Genomic DNA, 25,924 nt, shown 5'->3' with positions numbered 1-25,924 from the left:
GCTCGCAGAATCCTTTGCAAAAAATGTTATGGAAGCGTGCATTTTCAGTATAGCGCTCAGATTTCATTTTTCTTGTCTGTTTCTACAGTTCTTGAATCTTCATGATTAACACTCGACTATTGCATGCAGAAAGTTTTGTGGCGGTTTTGTAAGAAATTATTGATTGCGCGACCTTGCAAGTGACTCGCTTGAATGTGTTGTGCAAGCATTTCAGTTTCTAAGCATTCGCTATCATATTTGAAATTTGTGGAAATTCGGATCATGCTTTCAGTATCACAAATGAGAAGCTCTGTACTCGTGTAGAATTTCTACATTTGCAAATTTGAAGTGGACTGAAAAATTTGATGTCAGATTTGTTACTGTTTCACCAGTAATACCTGATTCTGTAGCATCTCATATTAATAGTATTAAGCTCTGCATCCTGCATCTTTCATGAGAATGATGCTATATTTGCTTCTTGCAGGGGCTGAAACTTTTTAAAAAGGGTTGCAGGAGCAGTGATCTCTTGACGCTGGAGTCTTAATTTTTGATTTTTGCTTCCTACAATTGTTTTTAAATATCTCCTTGATTTGACTAATTCCTTTTCTTGTTGGTAGCTTGTGCTTTGTCGGTTTCCTGTTAAGTACTTTTGTGAGACATCATTAGTTGTAGTTTGTTTTTATGGAAGCACGCAATCCATATGATCCCTGAACAAGAAGCTGTTTGCATCAATGTACAGATGTATCTTCTACTTGATGATGTACTCTGAAATAAGAATAATAACCAAAAGAAGGAAAAATTAAGACTACGAGCAAAGAATAACTAGAAGTATAAGGACAGATAATAGTTTCTTTAGATGTTTTTAAAAAAAAACGAGTTAACAAAGTGGGCATTAGTCTTACCGGGAAGTGAGTCTGAGGAACTAATGGAAAATGAGGAGATGAATTGAATCATTATTTTGCGCCTCTATTCACCATAAGTGATACAAGTAACATTCCAGAAATAACTGTAGAATGGGGAGTGCAAAGGTGAGATGAACTTGGGGAAAATTAGAGTCACCAGAGAAGTGGTACATGACAAACTATTGGAGCTACCGTGGGCTGTTAAGTTCCAGGTCCAAATAGAGTTCATCCTAAAAGAAGTGGCTCGCACGATAATTGATGCATTGGTTTAAATTTTCCAAAATTCCCTTGATTTGGGGAAGGTTCCATTAGATTTGAAAATAGGGCATGTAACTCCTTTATTCAAAAGGGGAGGGAAGCAGTAAGCTGGAAACTACAGATCAGTTAGCTTAAGGTCTATCACAGGGAAAATGGGGCTATTATTAAAGACGATATACCATGTCTCGTGAATGTTGCTAATGTGACTGCTTCCACCACCTCTTCTGGCAGTGTGTTCCAAGTACCCACCATACTCTGTGTGGAACCCCACCCCACCCCTACCCCGGCGAATCACATTGGGAGGAACGTGTAGCGTATTGATCTCATTTAAAGAAGGATGTCAATGCCGGAAGCAGTTCCATGAAGGTTCACTAGACTAATACCTGGATTGTAAACGTTGGGCAAGCTAATCTTGTGTCTGCTGGAGTTTTGAACAGTGAGTCGACTTGATTGAAACATACAAGATCCTGAGGAGTCTTGACAGGGTGGATGTGGAAAAGATGTTTCCTCTTCTGGGAGACTTTTTTCACTGAGGGCCAAGAGTCTTTGGAACTTACTTCCTCAAAAGATGGCAGAAGCAGAATCTTTTAATATTTTACAGGTAGAGGTAGATAGATTCTTGATAAGCAAACGGCTTAAAAGCTATTGTGGTCACAGGAGGATGGAATTGAGGTTACAACCAGATCAAACGTGATCTCAGGCTCGAAGGGTTGAGTAGTCTACTCCTAATTGGTATTTTCTTGCATCAGTGAGTTTCCAATATAATTTTTTCCTGTTTTGGAGAACTATATACGTTGCTTCACTGCAGTAAGACTGCAATCACTTAGTTATATTTTCACCTACAGTCTCCTCCCAAGATTCTGTGGTCTTTCATAGATTTCAGGAAAATCTTCAGTGATCATCTTTTTGATAGGTTCTTTATGGTGATCAGGTGGAAACTATTCTTTTTTTGAATGGACCTAAATGCCACTTACCAAACTAGGTTAATTCCTCTGTGGTGCAAAAGGGGACTAACCCTTGTCTTCTTTAGGGTCACTTATCTGCAGGTGAGCATCAGCTTTGGAGGTAGGTGTTTCAGAATAATCAAATCAAAGAATCACCACAGTGCAAAATAGGTCATTCAGCCCATTGCATCTGCACAAACTCCCAGGCCCTATCCCCATAAGCCCACACATTTCCCATTGCTCATCCATCTAACCTATGCATCTTGGGACACATCTTGGGCAATTTAGCATGGCCAGTCCACCTAGCCTGCACATTTTGGATTGTGGTGAAGACTCTTGTTCGATTCAAGTGTCTAAAGCAGTAATCAACCTAAGTTAGTGTGGACTGCATGAGTGGCCCTCCTTCATCTCAGTGGACTACAAGGCTGAATTCAAGCATGTGTACTAACCATGACCCATTGAATAAGATGAAAGACATTTGATACGCATTGAATATTTCTTAATGAGTTCCAGAAAATGCTTAATCATTCGTATATTAATACAATTGTCACCAGCTTCAATTGGGGGAAAAAATATATTCGCTAATACTATGGAAACTAGTACCAGCTACAACTGAAAGTTGTACATTTTCTTCACTGCACAGATGTGATTTTTCTTTATATTTATTTATCTTTATTAAATTTTACTGCTGCTGATAAGATATACTACTGTGGTTAAAACCTTACCAATAAGTTGTGCCAGTATTTTAAAAATAAGGAGGAATGCGAATAAAATACTCCCCAACCAATTGCTCTGCTCTTGCTCTTATCATTGTAATCAACGGAAGATAAGAAGGCAGATAGAGTACAATGTGAGAGAGTGAGAGGTCATGCACTTTGGTAGGAAGAATAGGGGCATAGACTATTTTCTAAATGTGGAGGGAATTCAGAAATCAGGAGTGCAGAGGGACTTGGGAGTCATAGTTCAGGATTCTCTGAAGTTTAACTTGCAGATTGCTTTGGTAGTTAGGAAAGCAAATGCAATGCTATCATTTATTTCGAGGACTGGAGCACAAAATTAGGGATCTACAGCTGAGAATTTATAAGGCTCTGGTGAGACCACACTTTGAATATTATGGGCAGCTTTGGGCCCCTTATCTAAGGAAGGATGTGCTGGTCTTGGAGAGGGTCCAGAGGAGGTTCACAAGAATGATCCCGGGAATGAAAGGCTTGATGTATGAGGAGCATTTGAGGACTCGGTCTGTACTTGATGGAGTGTAGAAGGATGAGGGGTGATCTTATTAAAACTTACAGAATAATGAAAGGCCTGAACAGAGTGGACATGGAGAAGATGTTTCCATTTGTGGGAGGGGCTAGGACCCAAGGGCACAGCCTCGGAGTAAAGAGACAAACAACCCTTTAGAACTGAGCTGAGGTTGAATTTCTTCGCCCAGAGGGTGATGAATCTATGGAGTTCATTGCCGCAGGCCAGGTCATTGAGTGCATTTAAGACAGAGATAGGTTCTTGATTGGTAAAAGGACCAAGGGTTACGGGGGAAAAGGTGAGACCATTGAACTGAGAAACTTAGCCATGCTTGAATGGCAGAGCAGACTCGATGGGCCGAATGACATAATTTTGTTCCTATATCTTTTGGTTTTATGGTCTTATTTCAGTAAGAAAATCTTCTTAATCTCAGTTATAAATTTATTTTGTTCTTCCGGTTTGTTTTTAAACACCATAATATGTTTGCCTTTTCAATCTGATTTAATAGTGCGCTGGCAGAAATTTCCCTCTTGCTTTTATTTGATTTATCTCTATTCTTAGAGTTGTCATTTCTCTGTTACTCATCAATTTTAGGATCACTGTTGCTGGCATCTTTCCAGCAGGATCTGATTTATCAGGATAATTACAAATATGCAACATAAATCCAAAACTCTGTACACAGTCTGACCAGTGTGTAGTATAACTGAAGATCTTGTTTGTATGTTTTTTAGTTGCATTCTTTGGAGTAGCATGTACATGAACCCAATCTAATCCACAAAATATTTGCTCAGTAGTATTTGCTGTAGCCCTCAATTCTACTTTTTATTCCAGCTGCAGTGAAGCTTAACTTTATTCATTTAAACATGATATCAAGTTATGCTGCACAATTTCTCTAGAATGTTAATGAAAAGTGTTGACAGCAAGTATCCCAAGCTTATGTCTGGAGAACTAAGTTGTTAAAAGCACATTAAAAATCCTTCCAGTGAGCCACATTGAGTTCTGTAACTTATTTCCACATTTGTTGCCTGTTGAAGTCTGTTAAGATGCTGATAAACTGAATAAATAAGTTTCAGTTTCTCTGATGTATTATTCAAAGACTTCTTGATATTGTACCATCTTTTGTCACCTGTTGTTCTCGCCAAGCCAATCTCTGAACCCTACCATTGAATGAAACAGCAGTCATAACAGACAATAGCTAACCTTAGCTATTCATTCAGCTGCAATTTTTTTTTCTACACATGGGGTTTCAAACAATTTCAAGTTGGAAAAGCCAATGTCACATGACTACTATAACATGAGTAATCAACGGCTAATGCTGATTTGAAATTGGGCTGTTTTGGATTAGAGCACAAGGAACCTTCTTCAGTTAGAGTTCTAAAGTTTATTTAATTTTTGTTTTTAGTCCAATTCAGAGTCTCAACAAGTTGAGACATTCCCGATCCAAGCTGACAAGACGGGGCTTTCACCTCCTATCTTGGGCTTGATCTACATGATCTAAGCTGATTGGAGTAGGCATAGTTCCTCCTCCAAGGCTTGATCTCATTTGCATCTTAGCCAAAAGGCCGAGATGCCAGTTTTAAAAATTGCTTCAAATGAAGCTAAAATGTAACCTAATGACTTCAACCAAGCACAGCATGTTGATACTGCACTTGATCTCAGCCAAAATTAGTGTCACAAATAGGCTTACATCTACACTGCAGTTAAGTTACTGTGAAAGTCCCCTAGTCACCACACTCTGGTGCCTATTTGGGTTCACGGAGGGAGAATTTAGCATGGCCAGTGTACCTAACCAACATGTCTTTTGGACTGTGGGGGAAAACTGGAACACCTGGAGGAAATCCATGCAGACATGGGGAGAACATGCAGTGCCCACACAAAGTATCCAAGCTGGGAATCGAACCAGGTCCCTGGCACTGTGAGGCAGCAGTGCTAACCACTGTGCCACCGTATCAGTTAAGAGTTGGGATAAATAATTGCATTTTGTTGAAAACGCTGGGGTTATGAGGGAAGAGTGTTGTAAAAAGAGGAAGGGGAGAACATTCCTTGTGATTTTTAAATGATGGGTGGAATCTTCTGGCCGTTCACACCCTGTTGCGGCTGCAAGTGAGGACGGAGAATTTGGTACTTAGCCAAATCATCATTCACAGCAGTGGGACTAGAGAATTCCACCAGTGTGAATGGCCGGAAGGTTCCTCCAGATATGTCTTACTGTTTGCGTTGCCACTGTCTGACTTTATTCAAAAGTATAGCTCAAGTTTCTCTGATCCACTCTGAGATAACAAATTTCCTTTTTCATTGCTAGAGCAACATATTTAAGGAGTATTTACAACAAATTGTTTACTCCATAGTTGATTTTTTTTTTGTTGCCTCGAATGTTTTAAGTGTTGATACAATGAACCAGATTTTCTGAAATTGATTGTGGTGAATATTGAAATGTTCGGCACGGTAGTACAGTGGTTAGCACTGCTGCTTCACAGCTCCAGAGTCCTGGGTTCGATTCCTGGCTCGGGTCACTGTCTGTGTGGAGTTTGCACATTCTCCTCGTGTCTGCGTGGGTTTCCTCCAGGTACTTCCAGTTTCCTCCCACAGTCCAAAGATGTGTGGGTTAGGTTGATTGGCCGTGCTAAGAAATTGCCCCTTAGTGTCCAGGGATGTGTAGGTTAGAGGGATTAGTGGGTATAATATGTCAGGATATGGGGGTAGGGCCTGGGTGGGATTGTGTTTAGTGCAGACTTGATGGGCCAAAGGGCCTCTTTCTGCATTGTAGGGTTCTATGATTCGCTGGCATTGTACTTCAGATCTCAAGTCCTGACCAACAAACATACATGATGTAATTGTCTGGGAAGTTTAAACTTTGATTTGCATTGCTGGGCCCCTCCTAAAATGTCTATTGGCACTGACCTTGGTGTCTAATGCTTTCTTGTTCTGTGATATTTAGCTGGATATTTGTTCTCTCATTGTTCAGCTGTTAATTTGTGGTGTAGGCCCAGGGATGTAAGCGCTGCTGGAATGTGCCAGTATGCCATCCAGCACCTCCTATTTAAAGGCTTTAATAGCTAGTCCCGTTATCCACTACCCTGTATGTGATTTGTAAGAATTGTAGTGAATAGTTACCAATGCTGTTTGCTGCATTTATATGCCTCTCCGTAACTCTAAAAGAGCTCTTGGGTCAATTCAACCTGTCCAACTCCTGTCTCTATCCTGACTATACAAATGCTACTAAGGACTTGAAATCACTCCTGAAGTTTGGCAGTTGAGAGTCATTGGCTTTTCCATAATTCTGGCTGCAGCCTTTACCCCACTTTCGTACCTTCTATTTTGCATTCAGTGCTTCTTATTTGAAGGCTGGATGGTAAAATTTGCTGATTGGCCGCCTGTTATATGCCCTATTTTATTCTTTCCATTGATCTCCGCAGAATCCACTGATTAATTGTCTGACTGCATTTTCAGTCTAAGATTGGTGTTGATTTTAATCCTCACTTCACACCTCTGCATTAAATTTCAGTTATCAAGTGTCATTTAACCATCCTGTCTATTTCCCCTTGAATTTTATCACTATCCTCCTCACAGTTCTCAATAATTCCAAGTCTTGGATCAACATTGGATTCTGAAATTGTTCCTTGTACACCCAAGTTTAGGTTATTATATTGAGGAAAAGCAGTGGTCCTTCTATATAAAATCCCCCCCCAAGTCAAAAATAAAATTTTCTGTAATTCATTTTTTAAAAGGCTTGAAGTAGGTAATTAAAGTATTGCATTATGAAATTCTAGCTATGCTACAGACAAATGATTCAAAATACCACATAGTTTGAAACAAAATGCCCACCGGTACAAATATTTTTCACTTCAGTTTGCTAATAATTTGGAGCTCAAAATGATTAAAGGAAAACAACTTAATAATAGATTTAGAAGTTATATGGCCAACACATTTTCTTCGAACCCCAGCATCTCAAAATTAGGTGCAGCAAGGTACAACTGTTTTCCCAGGGTCCCCATCACCACCTACCAGACCAAACAACATATTCCATCAGACTGCCTAACCACCTCGCCCCTGACAGGATCTGCCAGCCATTGTCCCCATTCCAACAACCCTATACTCAGTCCTTTTGCAACAAAGGCCAACATAACTATTTGTCTTCCTAATTACTTGCTGCATCTGCATGTTAACTTTCAGTGACATTTGAACAAGTACACCCAAGTCTCTTTGGACATGAGCACTTCCCAGTTTAAGAAACACAAATGTTTTCCAAAATGGATAATTTATTTGCTGTGTTTCCCATGTTTTGATACATCTTCCTATCAAAATATGAACATATTAAAACATGGGAATATGGCAGATAAGTTATCCATTTTGATAAGAAAAATATACATATTTCTTAAATTGGGAAGTGTTTATGTCCAAAGAAACTTGGATGTCCTTGTTCATATGTCACTGAAAGCTAATGTACAGGTGCAGCAAGTAATTAGCAAGACAAATTGTTATATTGGCCTTTGCAAAAGGATTTGAGTACAGGGATAAAGATGTCTTGCTGCAGTTGTACAGCACCATGCTGAGATCATATCTGCAGTATTGTGCAGTGTTGATCTCCTTTCCTAAGGAAGGATGTAATTGCCATAGAAAGGAGCACAACAAAGGTTCACCTGACCTATTGCTGGGATCACTGGATTGTCTTATTGGAAGAGATTGGGGAGACTGCGCCTGTGTTCTCTAGAGTTTGGAAGAATAGTAGGTAATCTCATTGAAGCATACAAAATTCCGACAGGGTTTCTAGGAGATCATTCCCTTGGCTGAGGGTCTTGATGTGGAGATGCTGGAGTTGGACTGGGGTAGACACAGTAAGAAGTCTCACAACACCAGGTTGAAGCCCAGCAGGTTTATTTGGTAGCAAATGCCATTCGCTTTCAGGGCTCTGCCCCTTCATCACCTAACAAAGGGGCAGAGCCCCGAAAGCTAGTGACATTTGCCACCAAATAAACCTGTTGGACTTTAACATGGTGTTGTGAGGATCTTGAACCAGAGGACAAGTTTCAGAATAAGGAGGCTGTTTAGGACTGAGATAAACAGGCATTTCTTTACTCGAAGGATAATGTATGTTTGGAATCCTCTCCTCGGAGGGCTGTGAAGGCTCAGTCATTGGAGTTTGTTCAAGGCATAAATTGATGGATTTCTGGATTTTAAAATCATTTGGAGATAATGTGGGAAAATTCACATTGAGTTGGAAGATGAGCCATGATTGACAGGCAGTCCTCCACTTTGGAGTGGTCAAGTTTTGATGAACAGCACTTGTGTCGTTTATAATTTGGCACCCCATTTCGACTTTACAATGTGAGTTTTGACCTTGATGTCATATCAACACGTTCATGCAGACACATTGACCATCTGTGCCACCCATCTATATCACACTATTTTTATTAGGACAAACCTTTATTAAGTTAGAAATGAGTATCTTATTCTGTTAATTCACCTGTAAGTCACTGTTAGGTTTTTTTTAGCACAAGTGTCACAATAGTGCTTAACGCATCATCTAATATATGCTTGGAATTGCAAAGTTAAACAGGCAACTGACACTGATTTAATAGCTTCATTTTATCTCCCACACTAACCAAGGAACTTGTGCTAAGGCGTGCAGGCATCAACCCTCATCTCAGTGACTTGATGGGGAAAGAATTGAGAGCATTTAATACTGCTGGGTGCCCCATGAGTGATTCCCGGCCTTGGTTTAGGAATCCAACCCCATTTGTAATATTGTTCCTTTGAGGAAATCGGTTCCGATTTGCACCGTTTTGCCTTATGACCAGGTTTTCAGGAATCGAGTGTGTCATAAGTCTAAGAACTGTCTGTATTTCCTATGTTTGTGAACATGGCAGCTAATATATTGAAAAGAGTCACGGCTTGTCCGCAGCTGCTGCATCCAATTGCTTTCTGTGGGTGGCTGTGTCAAGGGATTGCTTTTGCTACTGTGAAGGAAGACCTGGTTGTAAGGACAGAAAAAGGTAGGGCCATAACTATGTAGTCTTTTGCTACTGACTTGAAGATCTGGCTCATTAAGTCATAAAGGTTGTTTGCATAATAATGAGCTCATAGCATGTCGGATACACTCACTTATAGCAAATGAACTGTTTTGGATAGAGAGCTGAAAGTTTGGAATAGTGGTTTGAATAAACAAGTGAGATGGTGCCTTATGCTGCTAGAATACAGTGAATGTGGAAAAAGTACAGGCAAGATCAAGCTGTGCAAGACGGCCTTGGAACTGATGAGTAATAACTTCCACATTCAACAATCACTTTATCTTGAATTTATGATCTTCATAACAGTAAGCTTCTCAATTTTTGCTTCATTAATGATTAACCCACCTTATCCTGCAAAGCAAATGGGGTAATTCTCATGTTCATCTATCCTGATTCAAATTGTTTAGGTGGCTGTAAGTTAATGTCTTTTCTGAATATTTCTTCTCCTTTTTTCTGATTGATTGATTGTTATTTCAGAACCAGCATGCCTACACATCTTGTTTAATTGAGATCTGCCATGCCATGCCCCTGATCAGTGTAGGGCACTTTATTTTGGCCTCATTATTAGCATCAATAACTTTGTGCCACAGTTAACAAGAAGTCTCACCCTCCCCTTCCTCCCCATATTACTTCTTTTACTCACTAAAAATTGACATCGAGCACAGTATTCAACACTATCTTCTTTTGGCAGTAAAGCAGCTTGGGATAATTTAGCTGAAATATTTTCAACTATACCTGGAATTAGAAACCACTCCTGTGTTGATGCAGGATGTGTTTAGTTGGCAGTTATTGCAGGAAGCAGATAACTGCAGACTTCAGCTTCCTGACTTCATAGCTAGTATGCTCAGAAACATCGTAGGAAGTTGTGTTCACGAACATGATAGGAAGTGTCATTGGCATATTTAGATTTATTTTTGACCGTTAATAAGTCAGGAGTTTGAGCAAGAGAACTGCAAACAAGGCAGAGAGTGCCTCCTCTTGAAGAAATTGCCTTATACCGTAGTTGATCAGAGGGTTTTTTAAGACTGTTTGTTTGTTTGTTTGTTTTTGGAAAATTATTTCCTTTGTTATATGTTTTGGCCAATTAAGGTTTAATACAATGGTTTATATAATGCAACATTGTCACAGTTTCCTTCTTTGGATTATTAAACTTGCCTAAAAATTGATTTCAAATAAGTTTCCCAATAGTAAAAACAGAATTGTTTTTGTTATTAAGCTGATGAGAGGCAATTGTGGTGTATATGTTTATGATATACCTTACCTTTCCAAAGCACTTTACAATCATAGAATGATAGATTCCCTACAGAACAGAAGGAGGCCATTTGGAGCATCTTACCAGCAAAAAAAAAACACACACACACACATATATATGCACATACACCCCCCCCCCCCCCCCAAATCTTTGGACACTAAAGGGCAATTTTGTTTGGCCAATCCAGTACCTGCACATCTTTGGACAGGAGACATTTCTTGAAATATGGTCAGCGCTCTTGGGCGTCAAGTCCAATTTGCACACAACAAAGCCCCATGAACATATGTGATACTGACCGAACGAACTATTTTAAAGATCAATGTTGGCCAAAATTTCTCTGCGTAAATTAGTGCTAGTGGGATCTTTGGTGCCTTAACTGAAAGGGTAGATGACTTCATTTTACCTTGCCCAAAAGTCTGCACTTCTGGCAATGTAGTACTTCCTCTTTAATGAACTGACTATACAAAATAAAGCAAAAAATCAATTTTTCTATATAAAGGATACAGAGTGATGTTAGAATAGTCAAGTTGTTTCAAAAATTGGTGATAAAATGTATTCAAATAGCAGTCATTCAAAATGTAATGCAATATTATTACAGTTGTGTTGCAGTACAAGAGTAAAGAAGTCTTGCTACAACACGTAAGACCTTGGTTAGCTTCGATACTGGGTTGCTGAGTATATTCAAGGCTGAGATAGATTTTTGGGTAGCATGTGTACAAGAAGGTATAGCTGAGATGGAAGATCAACCATGATCATCTTGAATGCCAAGCACGTTTAATGGCCTATTCCTTTTTTTTTGTTATAAATTTGAGAGGAGTAAGCAGTGTAAGTCTTCAAAATCCATATTAATTTTTATTCTGCTAGATGCCGAGTAATTTTTGTTTTTGTGAATTCACATTTCTTAATTTTCACCATTCAATAATTTTGCTTTTGTTCAAATAATCTAAAATTAATATATTTGAGCTCAGGGCATGTGTAAACCAGTGTGACTGCCTCATCAAGTTTTACTACGTTAACGAACAACTTCCATTATTAGTAAAAGCTAGTCTGGCTAATGTTATCCCTGTGACAACCATTTTGAACACAAATGAAACAGACAGGAATGTTAGCTGAGGCAGTTAGGGATGAGGTTTCAAAATTTCACCCAGATCTCCTGTTGCCGACCATTATCGACCTAACTGCTATCGAAGCATATGTGGATATATTTGTGCTTACGTATGTGTACGTAGATCAGAACTCAGCTTTCCTGTTGTACCTCCTGCAAGCACGCAATGTCCAAACTTACAAGTAAAGAATTGCTCTTCAGTTGAAGGAGAAGGGGTAGAAAATCGGAATAACAAAACAACGTCAATCTAAAAAGGTTACAAAGATACTTTGCAGAACAGAATTGAACATTTCAGGAACTAGATCTATTTTGCTTTTATGCATGATTCTTAACAATTCACTTGATCTCTAACATCAGTGATACCACAGTGACTATTAACACTGCTGGACGACTGCATTGTGTTGTTAACAATGTGAGATTTGGGCTTATGTTTTGGATATGGCATTAGACTGAGAAACCACTACCTGAAATACCTTGTCAACAGCAGAAACTGGCATTGATAGCATATTGTCAGTAATGAAAACTGCTTTTGTCAATACAATCTTACATGTCTATCCAATTAATCTCTCTCTCATCGCTGTTTCGTTATAGCTTTGTGCACTTTTCTTTTTCAAAGTATCTATAAGAGTAATTCAGTTTTTGTATCTTTCTGATTGGTCAGTGGGTTGATTTGAAGGACTAAAGCATATGAGGCAGTATGGTCACAAAGTAGCTAAATTCAGACATTGTGAATCCAGCCTAATGTTTGTTGTTTAGTGATTTTAAGGTCTCTCGTCTGACTGGCTGGACAGGATTCGAACCTGGTTCCCCAGTCACTGTTGAAGCTTCTATAGCTGGAAAAGGCCGGAGCCCATCTGATATGACTCTCCCATTTGGTTATTCCCTCTCCCCGTCCCCTTTCCTCCTCCTTTCGCAAATGGAGTCCGATCGGTGTAGGCTTGGAGATTAGATAAGCTGTGCCTATTCACAAGCTCTCTGACACCTCAAAAAACCCTACCTTTCTGTAATCTTTAGCAAGTGGTTGCTACTTTAAGGCATAGCTCCTCCTGAAGTGGTGTCAGCTGCAGTTTGTGAGGCATGTGGCCCTGCCATAATTGTTGGCAATAACAGGTGTGGGGCTGTGCTGAGGAGAGAAGAGGAGGAAAGGCACCATCAGTGAAAAGAGGAGTCCACGAATTGCCCTAGCTGAGATTGGGGAATGCAAGTGCGGGTGGATTAGTAGAGATGCCAGGTTGCAACACAGGACGTTTGTGTAATGGGAATAAAGAAGCAAGGGCAAGAGGATCCTAAAAAGTTACCTGGGCTGGATTTGGGGAATGGCATGGGAGAGCCAGTTAATGGCAGGGTTGGGGTGAAGAGTGTTGATGGAAGAAATGGATTGTAAGGGAAGCTTAACAACAAAGTTACCCTTGTTGGAGAGTGTGCTTTGGTGGTTTGGAGTGGAAACTACTTTGAAAAGGATGGAAAGTGTGTGAGACAGGGATAGCAAAGGCACAACAGGTGGGATGGTGATGATATGAGACCGACAAAGGGAATGGTTTGGGCATGGAAGGGTGGAATTTCCTGGATGGGAATATAAAGCAATACTTTTGCATTAGGAAAATGCTAATTTTCACTGTAGCCAGGTTTTGCAGCTATGTGTTCATATAATCAATTCCTTTTTGAAGGTTACTGTTGGTTTGGCTTCCATTATGAAGATGATTCACTCCTCTAGATTAACATGGAGGTCCACTGTCACCAACACTCTGAAGACATGGTACCTGAAAAGAGCAAGAGAGGCGTTCAAGCAGTGAATTCTGGATCATCATAACTTGTTTTCCTCCTCTTACTCCCACTGTCCCGCCCCCCGGTTTCCTTTTGCCAATTTTTTTTAATCAGTGTCTTGTACTAGTACGAGATTCCTTCTCTTTATTTAACATTATCAATATCCCTCATAGTTTGAAACACTGTGTAATCTCCCTAACAATCCCCATCTCTTGCATCTCTAGTATATGTTGCAGATCCTAAGCAAGGAATGTTGGCTGTCAATCTGGAATAGACCTAGCAAGGAAATTATTTTCTCTGAATTCCTTGTTTTCATAACATCTCAGTTGATGGTGACCTTATTGTCAGTGTCCTCTTATGCCTCTCAGTGAAATATCCAAATGTGCTCTAGAGGAAATGCAAGAATTTGCATGCTTCTGGTGCATGGCCACTGTGGCCAAAATTCACCAAGCAAATTAACCAATCAGTTCTCTCCTGATGAGCAGAGCTTCAGAGATGGTGATCTCCGAATTCCTGCCTGAACCATGAGTAAATTAACATAGAGTGAAGCAGACCAACGACGATTGGAGTCCTGATAAATTGAATACTAGAGCTATTGATGGCATTAAGTAATGGAAGATTCAAGTATGGGAAAATTTAGAAATCCAAAGAGATTTAGATAAAGATTAGCAAGTTTTGCAAAAAGGGATAATTTAGTGGTAACAGTGCATCAGTGAATAAGGTTCAAGCAGAGAATAATAAAAGCAATAAAAATTAAAGGCTAGTTATTTGAATAGAAATGGTGGAAAATTGACTAAAATGATGGGATTTTAAGAAAGGGAATAGATTAAACTGGCAAGAAATGTGTCACTGGGACCAGTGTTAGGGGGCAGGTGGGAGGACGGTGAGGATGTGGGTTGACAGTGGTTGGGGTGCAAGGAGATTGAGATTCAAAGAAACATGTTCAGACAATGGAAAAGTGTAACAATGAGTAAAGATAAGCTGAGTGGAAAATCAGGAAATGTTGGAGGGTTTAACAGCCTTGTTAATGAAATCAGCAAGTAAGGTCCATGTTTTTAAAAATGCATTTGTGAGGTGTTGGCATTGCTGGCTAGGCTGGCATTTAATATTCATTCTTTAAGGTGGTGGTGAACTGCCTTCTTGACTCACTGCAGTACACCTACAACGCTGTTTGGGAGTGAGTTCCAGGATACTGGCAGTAAAATCAATTTCTTTTTAAGCTGAATGTGCAAAACATCCTCAATAAGATAGATGGAACTAAAATTGCCATTCCAGAGACGTGTTTGAGTGTATTAAGGTTCCAAAATAAATATTCTAGGGTACACAACATTTTGAAAAGACAAACAGAATAGGAAAAGTGGAGGGATAGCCCTGTGTTAGGGTGCTAGACCAGAACCCAAGTTACATTAGGAAGCTAGACTGGACCCCAGCAATTTTTCTTTTTGGCATAATGTGAGGCTAGGATGCTTCTCTCCAGGAGTGATTCCATTGACAAAGTATGGATCTTTTATAGCAAAACAAACTTTATTTAATGACACAGTTTAAATATCACTCTACCAAATGAAGCCACTTAACCATTAACAGTTGAACAGTACTTAAACGTGAAAGAAAACAATTCTACTTTCTAGCTTATGACTCTTCCAGTTCCAAATAAGCCACATTCATGCATAAATCAAATCTACTTTTAAATAAGTACAGCAAACAAACCCAGGTGTACTTTCTTTCAGCAAAAGATAAAGTTCCAGAAACCAGCAAAATCCTTCTAACTTCAACCCAGCTTCAGCTGCAACTAGCCACTCTCTGAAATTTTTTTTTCTGCTGCGAACCCAGCCCTGCACGTAAACCACATTATGACGTGACCCTGTTAATCATCTGATCAGAAATCCCAGAAGAACTTAAGTAAACAAAAGTCCATTAGCTCTAATTAAAAGCTTGCAAGACTAAAATGAGTAATTATCCTGCTCTCCCAAAATTTGAGCTGCATTCCGTAAAGACATACTGTCTGTAGAATAAAGTTGATTTTTAAACATTCCCCTCAAACACGAACAAAACATAAGAAATAGGAGCAGGAGTAAGCCATCTAGCCCGCGAGCCTGCCCTGCCATTCAATAAGATCATGGCTGATCTGTCGTGGCTCAGTTCCACATCCCCGCCCTCTCCCTATAACCCTTAATCCCCTTGCTTATCAAAAACCCATCAACCCGCGTCTTAAAAATATTTAGCGAGGCAGCCTCCACCACTTCAACGGGCAGAGAATTCCAGAGATTCACCACCCTTTGAGTGAAGAAGTTCCTCCTCAACTCCGTTCTAAACCGCCCCCCCTTTATCTTGAGGCTGTGCCCCCTAGTCCTACTGTCCTTTCTGAGCGGGAAGAGCCTCTCCACCTCTATCCTATCCATCCCATTCATCATCTTATACGTCTCAATGAGATCTCCCCTCATTCTTCTAAACTCTAACGAGTACAAGCCTAGTTTATTCAGCCTCTCCTCATAGCTCAACCCCCTCAACTCCGTTATCAGCCTAGTAAACCTCCTCTGCACTCCGTCCAAGGCCAAAATATCCTTGCATAAGTGCGGCGCCCAGAACTGCACACAGTACTCCAGCTGCGGCCTCACCAATGCCCTATACAGCTGCAGCAAGACCTCCCTACTTTTATATTCAATCCCCCTCGCTATGAAGGCCAGCATCCCATTCACCTTCCTGACCACCTGCTGCACCTGCAAGCTGGGTTTTTGTGACTCATGCACAAGGACCCCGAGGTCCCTCTGCACCGTCGCCTGCTGCAGTTTTTCGCCACGTAAGTAATAGTCCTTCCTACCATTATTCCTACCAAAGTGGACCACCTCGCACTTGCCAACATTAAATTCCATTTGCTAGTTCCTGGCCCATTCACCCAGCCTATCTAGATCCTTCTGCAGACTCTCCACACCCTCCGCGCAATTTGCCATTCCACCAATCTTGGTGCCATCAGCAAATTTCGACACCATACACTCGGTTCCCTCCTCCAGATCATCTGTATAAATGGTAAATAGCTGAGGCCCCAGCACCGAACCCTGGGGCACTCCACTAGTCATCGACCGCCAATCCGAATAGCACCCATTGACCCCCACTCTCTGCCTCCTATTTGACAACCAATCCTCTATCCACGCTAACACCCTACCCCCAACTCCATGCCCCCTTACCTTCTGCAATAACCTCTTGTGAGGTACATTGTCAAACGCCTTCTGAAAATCAAGAAAGACACATCCACCGTTCTCCTCTTTCCACCGCCCTAGACACATCCTCATAGAACCCCAATAAATTTGTCAGACACAACTTCCCCTTAACGAAACCGTGCTCTATCAAGCAATTCCCCTCAAGATGCCTCGCTATTTCCTCCTTAATGACGGGTTCTAACATTTTACCTACAACAGACGTTAAACTAACCGGCCTATAATTCCCTGCCTTTTGCCTGGCACCCTTCTTAAACAACGGCGTAACGTTAGCCGTTTTCCAATCTTCCGGCACTTCCCTGGAATCCAGCGACGTTTGGAAAATAACCACCAAGGCATCCACTATCACCTCTGCCATTTCTTTCAGAACCCTCAGATGCATTCCATCCGGTCCTGGGGACTTGTCCACAATCAGTCCCTCCAGTCTGCCGAGCACCGCCTCTCCCTCCAGTCCTACCACCTTTCCATCGCTAACACCCGGCAAATTATTCACGTCCTCCTCCGTGAAGACTGAAACAAAAAAGTTATTCAAGACCTCAGCCATTTCCCCATCCCCTACCACTAAGTCCCCCCTCTCATCCTCTAAGGGTCCAACTTTCACCCTAGCCAGCCTCTTCCTTTTTATATATTTATAAAAACTCTTGCTATCCTTTTTTATATTAAGCGCTAGCCCAGCTTCATAGTTTCTCCTACCCTTCTTTTATCAACTTCTTTGTCAATCTTTGTTGACATTTAAACCTCTCCCAATCCTCTTCTTGCCCACTACTCTTAGCTACTCTAAACGCCTCCGCTTTTAATTTAACACTTTCCTTCACCTCCTTCGTTATCCACGGCTTATTACCTCTCCTCCTACGGTCCTTTTTAATCATCGGAATAAATTTCTGCTGAGCACCAAGAAAGATCTCCTTAAAGATCCTCCACTGCTCCTCAGCAGACCTACTTTCCAACGCGCTCCCCCAGTCAACATTCGCCAATTCTTCTCTCATCCTACCGTACTCCCCTCTGTTCAAACAAATGATGCGTGAATATGTGTATATCTATATCAATTGCACTACTGTCATCATACCCAACAGTAAAGAATGACATAACCGACAATAGCGAAAAGATTTTGGCAGAAGACCATGAGTTATAATCTTTAGAGGAGATCAAGATTAGGAAAAGCAAGGGTCAGCGAATGCTGGTGGGGGGAGCTGATGGGCCCATTTTGCAATAGTAATTTCTGGACAATGCTGTAAACAAGAAATTATTGGGGCATGTAACAAAGTGTAATTTTTGGGGATATTAAAATTCAGGGAAGCACAAAATGAAATGAAGTTTGCATGTGAGGAGGAAAAAGTGCTAAGTCAGGTATTTGATAGTGTGGATTTTTCTGCAAGCTATAACTTAGATGAACAGCCTCTGACTTAAAACTTTAAAACTGCAAGCATGTTAAGAAACTAGTTTAACAGAAATTGCCTGGCAGTGGAAGTTATCTCTGTCTATGACTGCAACATGTGGAATGCATTCCCATTCTGGACAAGCATATCAGTGGATTGAGCAATTTTAGCTCTGAGCTACTGATAATAGGGAGCATCAAAGAGCAGGAGAATTACCTGGACACTTTGTACAGGAGGTAGTCATCCCCTTCTCCTTAGTAGAATAAATTGGTCAGTAGTAAGGGGGCGATTTGAATGAGCCAGAGAGCTAAAGGGATCGAACAGATGGTGATCAAGGTACTTCAACAATTGACTTGACCAGTAGGTATGAATGAGATTCTTGCTACCTGCATGAATGAGAAAGACCGCAGGGTGGAAGAGCAAAGCATTTGATGCAGGATGCCATTCAAGTGGGGAAATAAAAAGGCAATTATTAGCGGTAGGGGACAGCGTAGTTGGGGGATAAATACTGTTCTTTGCAGCCTTAACTGGGAGCTCTGAAGGTCATGTTGACTGCTTGGTATGAGAATGAAGGATATCTTGTTGCTGGAGATTAGCTTGACGAAGGAGGTTCCAGTTGTTGTGGTCCACGACTGAACCAATGATTGATATAGGTAGAACTAGAAAAGATGTTTTGCTGAGGAATGTTGGAGTGAAGATCTAAAGCAAAACATCAAAGATAATCCTGCCTGGATTGTTACTGAGCCACATTACAAATGGCATAAAATCAAGCAGATTAGAGAATTAAACATGTGGTTCAGAGTTGTGTTAGATGGAGGAATTTGGATTTGTGGGGCATCTGTATTCTGGAGAAGAGAAATGTTCTGTTGAGTTGGGCTTCACTTAAGTTGAGGACGACTGGAATTGTGGTGAATCGTGTAATTAGGATAGTACCTTAAACTAATGGATGAGGGGTCAGGTGAGGGATGATTGAGAAAAGGCCAGGTCACACAACAGTATGGTGATGTGGATAAAGATGAGCAGTATGAGATAGGAAGGGACAGTGATTTTAACAGTAAATGTACATCTGTAAGGTCCATCTGTGGATAGTAGTAAACAAAATGAAATTAAAGGCTCTTTATTTGAATGCGTGAAACATCTGCGATGAGAAAGATAAACTAGTGGTCCAAATAAAGGTATGTTTAGGTCTCATCCATTACAGAGGTATGTTTACATAAGAAATAAATATTCTTGGGGACACAACATTTTGAAAAGACAAGCAAAATGTTAGAGTAGGGATAGCCTTGGTAATAAAGGATGATATAAGGGCCTTCATGAGGAAGAATGACGAAGTAGGTTCGATTGGAGCTGGCAAGGGTCAGAAAATACTGGTGGGAGTAACTTTATAAGTAGTTAACATTTGCCAGATCATAGAAATAGGGTATTCAGCCTGATCAACCTAGGCTGATCTTCATGCTCCACCTAAGCCTCCTCATTTTGTTCTCATCTAAATCTGCCATTGTAATTTTAGGCTGCTAGATCTCTTTTGGCTATCTCACTTTATGCAATGATTGCACAGTGCTACTCTGCACACAGGAAGACGTTCATATGATGAGAAGAGGTTTTTTGGCAGTGACTTCGACCAATGCATGTGAATGCTTATGTCTGTGATGGATACATTGACAAGGATGACATTAAGAGGGTTACTTATATTGACGGTATGCAGGTCCAGACTAACAGCTATGCTCAGGACTTAGTTAGTAAAGGCATGACTGACCAATCCTTGATTTCTATTCAAATTCCCTTGCGTGAATATTGTTTCCCCCCAAGAATCCTCCAATGTATGACCATCATTGAGGTCTATTGTTCCATAGAAATTACATGAAAATTGCAACTCACAAATTGTTTGGCCCAGTCGGTATATGAGCAGTTATCTTAAACTTATGACTCTCCACATGAGAACAAAACTTAGCGCTAGCCCATGCTAAGGCTGTAGACTTGAATTCAGACTGCTTTTATTATATATCCTGAAAGAAAAACTCCATAATAAACTTTTGAAAGTGTCCTCCAATTCTAGCCGCTTGAAAATTTCCTTTGGTCAACCATTTGTAGCCTGTCTTCAGCTACCAAGTTCTGGAATTCCATCTTTAACCTCTCCACCTGTTTCAGCCTATTTAAATCCAAGGTATTTCTTGTTTGAAAAATAACTGAAAAATTGTGGAGCTACTGTTTCTATTGTAGACCAAGTTTTTACTAATTCTAATAAACCTGGATAAAGAAGCTCATGGATTCTATTATTCATTTTTCTGAATTTTATGTAAAGCAAAGTAATAAAAGCAATTAAAACAATGAATCCCCTATATAGATGTTTACTATCCTAGGATGCAGACTTTTTGGCCTTCCCAGCATCTTTTCTGTCATGATTGTTTTTTCTTCTCTCTTGCTTTTTGATTTTCAGGTAACTTTGAAGATTTCTAAAGCTTCTCAAATAACGCAGATTAAAAATATCTGTTTGCCTCTGCCATTTCCTTGTTTTCCATTATCAATTCCCCAGCCGACACACAGTAGCTTTTATGGTTGATCATTTTCCATTTAAATACATGTGGCAATTCTTACTATCTGCTTTATATTACTGTCAGCTAGCCTTTTGGAATACTTTCTGCTTTTTTTAGTCATTTTTGTAGCTGTCGGGCATTTGTGAGACCACATCTAGAGTTGTGTAGAGTTTTGATTTTCTCATTTGAAAAAAATGTGTAATTGCATTAGAAGCAGATCAGAGGAGGTTCACCGGACTGGCTCCTGGGATAAAGAGTTTACCCCATGAAGAAAGGTTAAACAGGTTGGACACATACCCATTGGAATTTAGAATAAAGAGTGATCTTATTGAAACATATAAGATCCTGAGGGGATTTGATAGGGTAGATCAGTATGTGGATGCTCCCCTTTTGGGAGAAACTAGATCTAGGAGACACAGTTTAAGAATGAGATCCCTTTTAAGACTGAGGTTAGAATTTTTTTTCTCCAATTGTTTGTATGTGGAGTTCTGTACCCCAGATAGCAGTGCAGGCTGGATCATTGAATGCATTTAGGGGAGAGTTGAGCAGACTTTTGGTGGACAGGAAGTTTAGGGATTTGCAGGGGTGGGGGGAGTGGCTGGTATAGAGGTCAGAGACAGGAAAGTAGAATTGAGACCACAACCAAATCAGCTATGATCTCATTGAGTGGCAGAGCAGGCTCAAGGAGCTGAATTGCCTACTCCAGCCCCTAGGTCCTATGTGGATGTTATCAAAGCAGAACACTAGAGTTAGAATTTTTAAATTTGTGCAATGCGTGAGGTGCTTTTTTTTTTAGAATTGCTTTGAGTTGCATTACAATTTTAAAAAATGTTATAGGTGGATTCTCCTTGGTATTCTTGGCTCGAACTCACAATGGAGTACGCTGCGCCCTGAAACGCATGTATGTTAATGATGCACATGACCTGAACATCTGCAAAAGGGAAGTTACTATTATGGTAAGCAGATTTTGATTCATGTTCATAAATTGTGAATTAGAAATGTAATGTGTAATGAATTCTAGAAGGCTACTTTCAAATCTCCATTTTTACAAAATCTCTTTAGACTTTTTATGAGATTCTTAGTAAAATTTTGGTATCAAGGTTAATGAGCAGAATTTTAAAATGAAACTAATCAAATCTTTGTTGGAGTCTTGGTCATTATGATGCAGTTGAAGGAAATTCAGTTAATCAAATCCGTAATGGCCCTCTGCCACTCAGTCCCATTCCCCTGAACTATACCTACAGCCCTATCGAGATACTTCCCTCAGTTCCTCAAGCAATTTCCTTTAGAAATTATTCATGGAGTGAATTTTCCTGTTCCACCTGGAATTGTAGCAGGCAAGAGGTGGACCATGGGAAGGTTTGTTGATGTTGGATGGGATTTTCTGGTCTTGGGGCAAGTGTAGCCCAAAAATCCCACTTATAGTCTCTTTTGCCATCCTTGTAGGCAGAATTTCAGGTCATTTCTACTTGCTGGGTAAAAAGCTCTTCTTCACATCACCCTTGCATTTATTACTCAAAACAGTAAATCTGCGTCTCCTGATCCTTGTACCACCAGCTAACGAAAACAGCTTTGCTCTGTGTCTTTTAACATGTACACCACTATTCAATCTCCCCTGAATCTTGTGCTCTAAGCAGAAAAACCTCAGCTTTTCCAAACTAACCTTGTAGCTAAAATCTTTCATCTCTGGAACCATTCTGGTAAATCCCCCGTGCACTCTTAAAGGACCTTCACACCCTTCCTTAAATGTGGAGACCAGAACTGGATACATTACTCCAGGCCTAACCAGAGCTTCATACAAGTGTGGCATAAGTGTGCTTTGACATAGCACAAGGGAGCTTTGACAAAGGGTCGCCTGGACACAACATCAGCTCTTTTCTCTCCTTATAGATGCTGCCAGACCTGCTGAAATTTTCCAGCATTTTCTCTTTTGGGGGCTTAAATTTCTTGTACTCCATGGGGGTGATTCTCTGGGCTGGGAGACATCAGCGGAGGCCATTTAGCGGGCTCCCTGCTGGACACCATAGTTTCCATTTTTGACAAATGGAAGAGTTCTGGTGTGGACCTGATTTGAATATTAAAATCTTAACTTTAATATCATCAGTTGGCCCAGAGAGATTTGGGAGCTGGAGGTTTGGAGCTGCAGCAATTTAGGCGGGGGGAGGCGGGTAGCAGAGCTGGCCATGATTGAGCTGTCCAGCTATCAGGAGGCCAACTTGTGGATCTACTGCACATGTGCCAATCTCTGCCATGACAGGTCGGCGCGTATGCAGTGTCTGCTCGGCTCTATGCTGCTAGCCTCTTCAGCGGGAATTGTCCCAATCCCTCGATTTTCAGTATGAATCTCCCTGAGACACTCTGCACATAATGTGTGGGGCATTCATTTTTAAAATCCTGCTTAAAGGACAGCGGGAGTTACTCCAGCTTTTACGCAGATTCCGCACTTAGAATTTTTTTGGGGGAGTCCTGGGCCATACCTTCACCCCTGAAATCCAGATCCCATTTTATTTGCTAACCTCTCTGTCCTACCATCTTCAAAGGTCTATGCACATGAACCCCCAGGTCAATTTGTCCTTGCAAGTTCTTTAGAACTTTGCCTTTGTTTTTCTTACCTCCTTATCCCTTCTGCCAAAGTGCTTCACCTCACACTTGTCTATATTAAATTCCACCTGCCAGTTATCTCCCTACTCTGCTAGCCATTTTGTGTCCTATTGCAGTCAGTTGCTTTCATTCTTACTGTCTGCTACACCTCCGATTTTGGTATCATCTGCAAATGTTGAAAATTTTACTCTATTCCAGTGTCCAAATCGTTTATCTCTAAGCATGGGAAACATCACTGCCTACCATCCGACATTTGAAAACAAACATTTACTGGACTGCTGTTTTCTATCCTTAAGCAATTTTTTAATTTGAAGTTGCCACTAACCCTCCTATTCCAAATCCTTCAGTTTTGTTAACCAACCTTTTATATGATCCTTAGTTGAACACTTTCTTAAATTCTACATAGACAACATCCATATCTTCACCATAATTTTTTTTGTCATTTCATCCAAAAAGCAATTCAATTATCAGTCATAATGTACCTTTTGTGGTGGATCTCCTGAATTAACTTGGTTCTCAATATGTCTATTTTGACTCTGTGTCCTCTCCTACACCTCTGCATAGTTATCAACTTTATTTGTCCCTAATTAGCCTCACCTCACCTCTCACTGTCTTAGTATTTACATGCTGCTAGAAGATTTTCAAATTCTTTTTTATGTTAACTGCTTTTCTGTTTTCATGTTCTCTCTTGGGAAATCTTATTTTCCTTTTGACTTCCCCACACAAGTAACTGCATTTGGTTTGGGTCTCACTTGACTAATTCACCCAATGTGCATCATACTTTTTTTTGTTTGTTCAAATTTTTTATCATCATCTTCATCCAGAGAGCCCTGATTTTGGTCCTCTTATCTTTCACTCCTCTTGGAAATTGCCTAGTATTGCTAGAAACATTTCTTTAAAGTTCACTCATTATTCTGTTACAATTTTTCCTGTCAATCTTTAGTTTTATTTTAACCTGGCTAGATCACTTCCTGAATCATTGACATAAATCCCCCTTCCAATTAAGACATTCTACTCTAGATTGTTCCTTGCATTTCTCTGTTAGTAATCTAAACCTTACTATACAATGGTCACTCTTAACCAAGTTTTTTTCCACAGACATTTGGCTTACTTCATTCTCAACATCTCTGTTGTAAAAGGAGACCCCTTTGTAAACTGTGCTTTCTAATTCCAGTCTCTCCCATAAGGGAAAATATCTTTTCAGCATCCACCCTGTAAAGTCCCCCACAAGATTTTATATATTTCAATAAGATCATCTCTCACTCTTCTAAACTTCAATGGATACAGAAGTGTCCAGGGCAGAAGACTGATCAGAACTGACAGATGTAATGAAAGGAAAATACTGTGGATGCTGGAAATCTGCAATAAAACAGAAAATTCTGGATAAACTTAGCAGGTCTGTCGCAAGAAACAGAGTTAATGTTTCGAGTCCATAGGTTCCTTTTATAGAACAGATCTAATGCCCAGCCTGCCATTCTTTTAAGGTGCCTCATTGGATTGTCTATGTCATGATAGCTGAAGTTCCTGAGCCATCCCCTCTTATTTAACTGACAGATGAAGCCTCTTTATTGAGAAACTGATTAGAATGTGGAACTTGCTGCCAAAGGGAGTGGTTAAGGCGAATAGAATAAATGCAGTTAGGGAAGTTGGTGAGCATAGGAGGGGAAAAAGAATAGAAGCATTTGTTGCTAGGGTAAAATGAAATAGAAGGGCTGTGTGAAGCAGAAACACTGCCATAGGTTTGTTGGGCTAAATAGCCTGCCTTTGGGCTACATTTTCATTGTCGTTCTCTAACACAAAACCAGATTTTAGGTGTTAGAGACAATGAGCTCAGTCTCACATTCTAATGTGTTAAAATGGGCCAGTTTCAGAGTAGGATCTGAGTCTCATGTAGTTACCTCTGGTTCTGGAATCGGATCAAATAAGTGCATACTTCATAAATTTCTCCAGTGTCAAATTCACTCATTTGTGTAATGTTTTTATTCTAATCCAATGATCAAGAGGACAAATTCACTTTAGCTTGTCCCTATTTAACAGACAAGAGATTGCCAAAATATATCAGAACTTTATCTCTTACACACTGTACGTTACCCATAGGCTAAGAGGTTGCTGGAATTTTAATGCAATGCAAGGTGTTAAACCATTGGAGCTGACCAATTATCCCATGATGATGCTTTTTCAATTTGTATTTCCAGTAATACAAGTCACACACAAAAATAAGATTATTTGAACAGTGAAGAAAAAAATCCAATTTGTCACTTCATTGATTTCTGTGCCGATGTAGTGCTGTACTAAATTTCAAATTCATATTTTTTGTTTACTTTAGCACTCTAAAATTTGAGTCACATTGCTGGAGAATGGAATACCTTTGACATTTTTTCAGTGTAAAATATACAATCAAATCTAGCACTGAACATATGTAAGGTGAAGTACCGTGTTATCCATTCCAATTTTAAATAGTATTTCTTTTGGCACTATTATGGTATTTTTCATTTATCACATTTACCATTTTAAGTCTTTAAATGAGATTATTAGCATGTAATGCTGTGGTCACTAATAGGCAGAGTTAGTGTAGCCAAACTGACCTTATTAAAGAGCTTTAAACAGATCAAAGAAAGGTTAGCTTATCATTTTATGCTAGATTTTGAGCCATGGTGTCAGTTGTCATGAGAAGAATATTAATCTGTTATGCTTGCCCGTGTGTACTGCAAAAAGTATTAACCACTGGCATATAAGATTTAAAAAAA

General features: G+C 40.1%; 1 protein-coding gene across 5 annotated transcripts in view; it reads left to right on the top strand.

The window, feature by feature from the left end:
* The window catches only part of bmp2k (BMP2 inducible kinase), an 81,551-nt gene that overhangs the window by 16,036 nt on the left and 39,591 nt on the right, over window positions 1-25,924 (top strand). For all 5 annotated transcript variants that reach the window (XM_080191261.1, XM_080191251.1, XM_080191241.1 and 2 more), the window contains one exon: window positions 21,414-21,532. In XM_080191261.1, coding sequence (XP_080047387.1) covers window positions 21,414-21,532 — 119 coding nt within the window. The remainder of the gene's footprint in view (window positions 1-21,413; window positions 21,533-25,924) is intronic.

This window comes from Carcharhinus amblyrhynchos, chromosome 1 (genome assembly GCF_965287045.1).
Source record: "Carcharhinus amblyrhynchos chromosome 1, sCarAmb.v2.hapA, whole genome shotgun sequence".
Lineage (NCBI taxonomy): Eukaryota > Metazoa > Chordata > Chondrichthyes > Carcharhiniformes > Carcharhinidae > Carcharhinus > Carcharhinus amblyrhynchos.
Note: the sequence above shows the minus strand (reverse complement) of the source record. Positions and strands in the feature narration are given on the sequence as shown.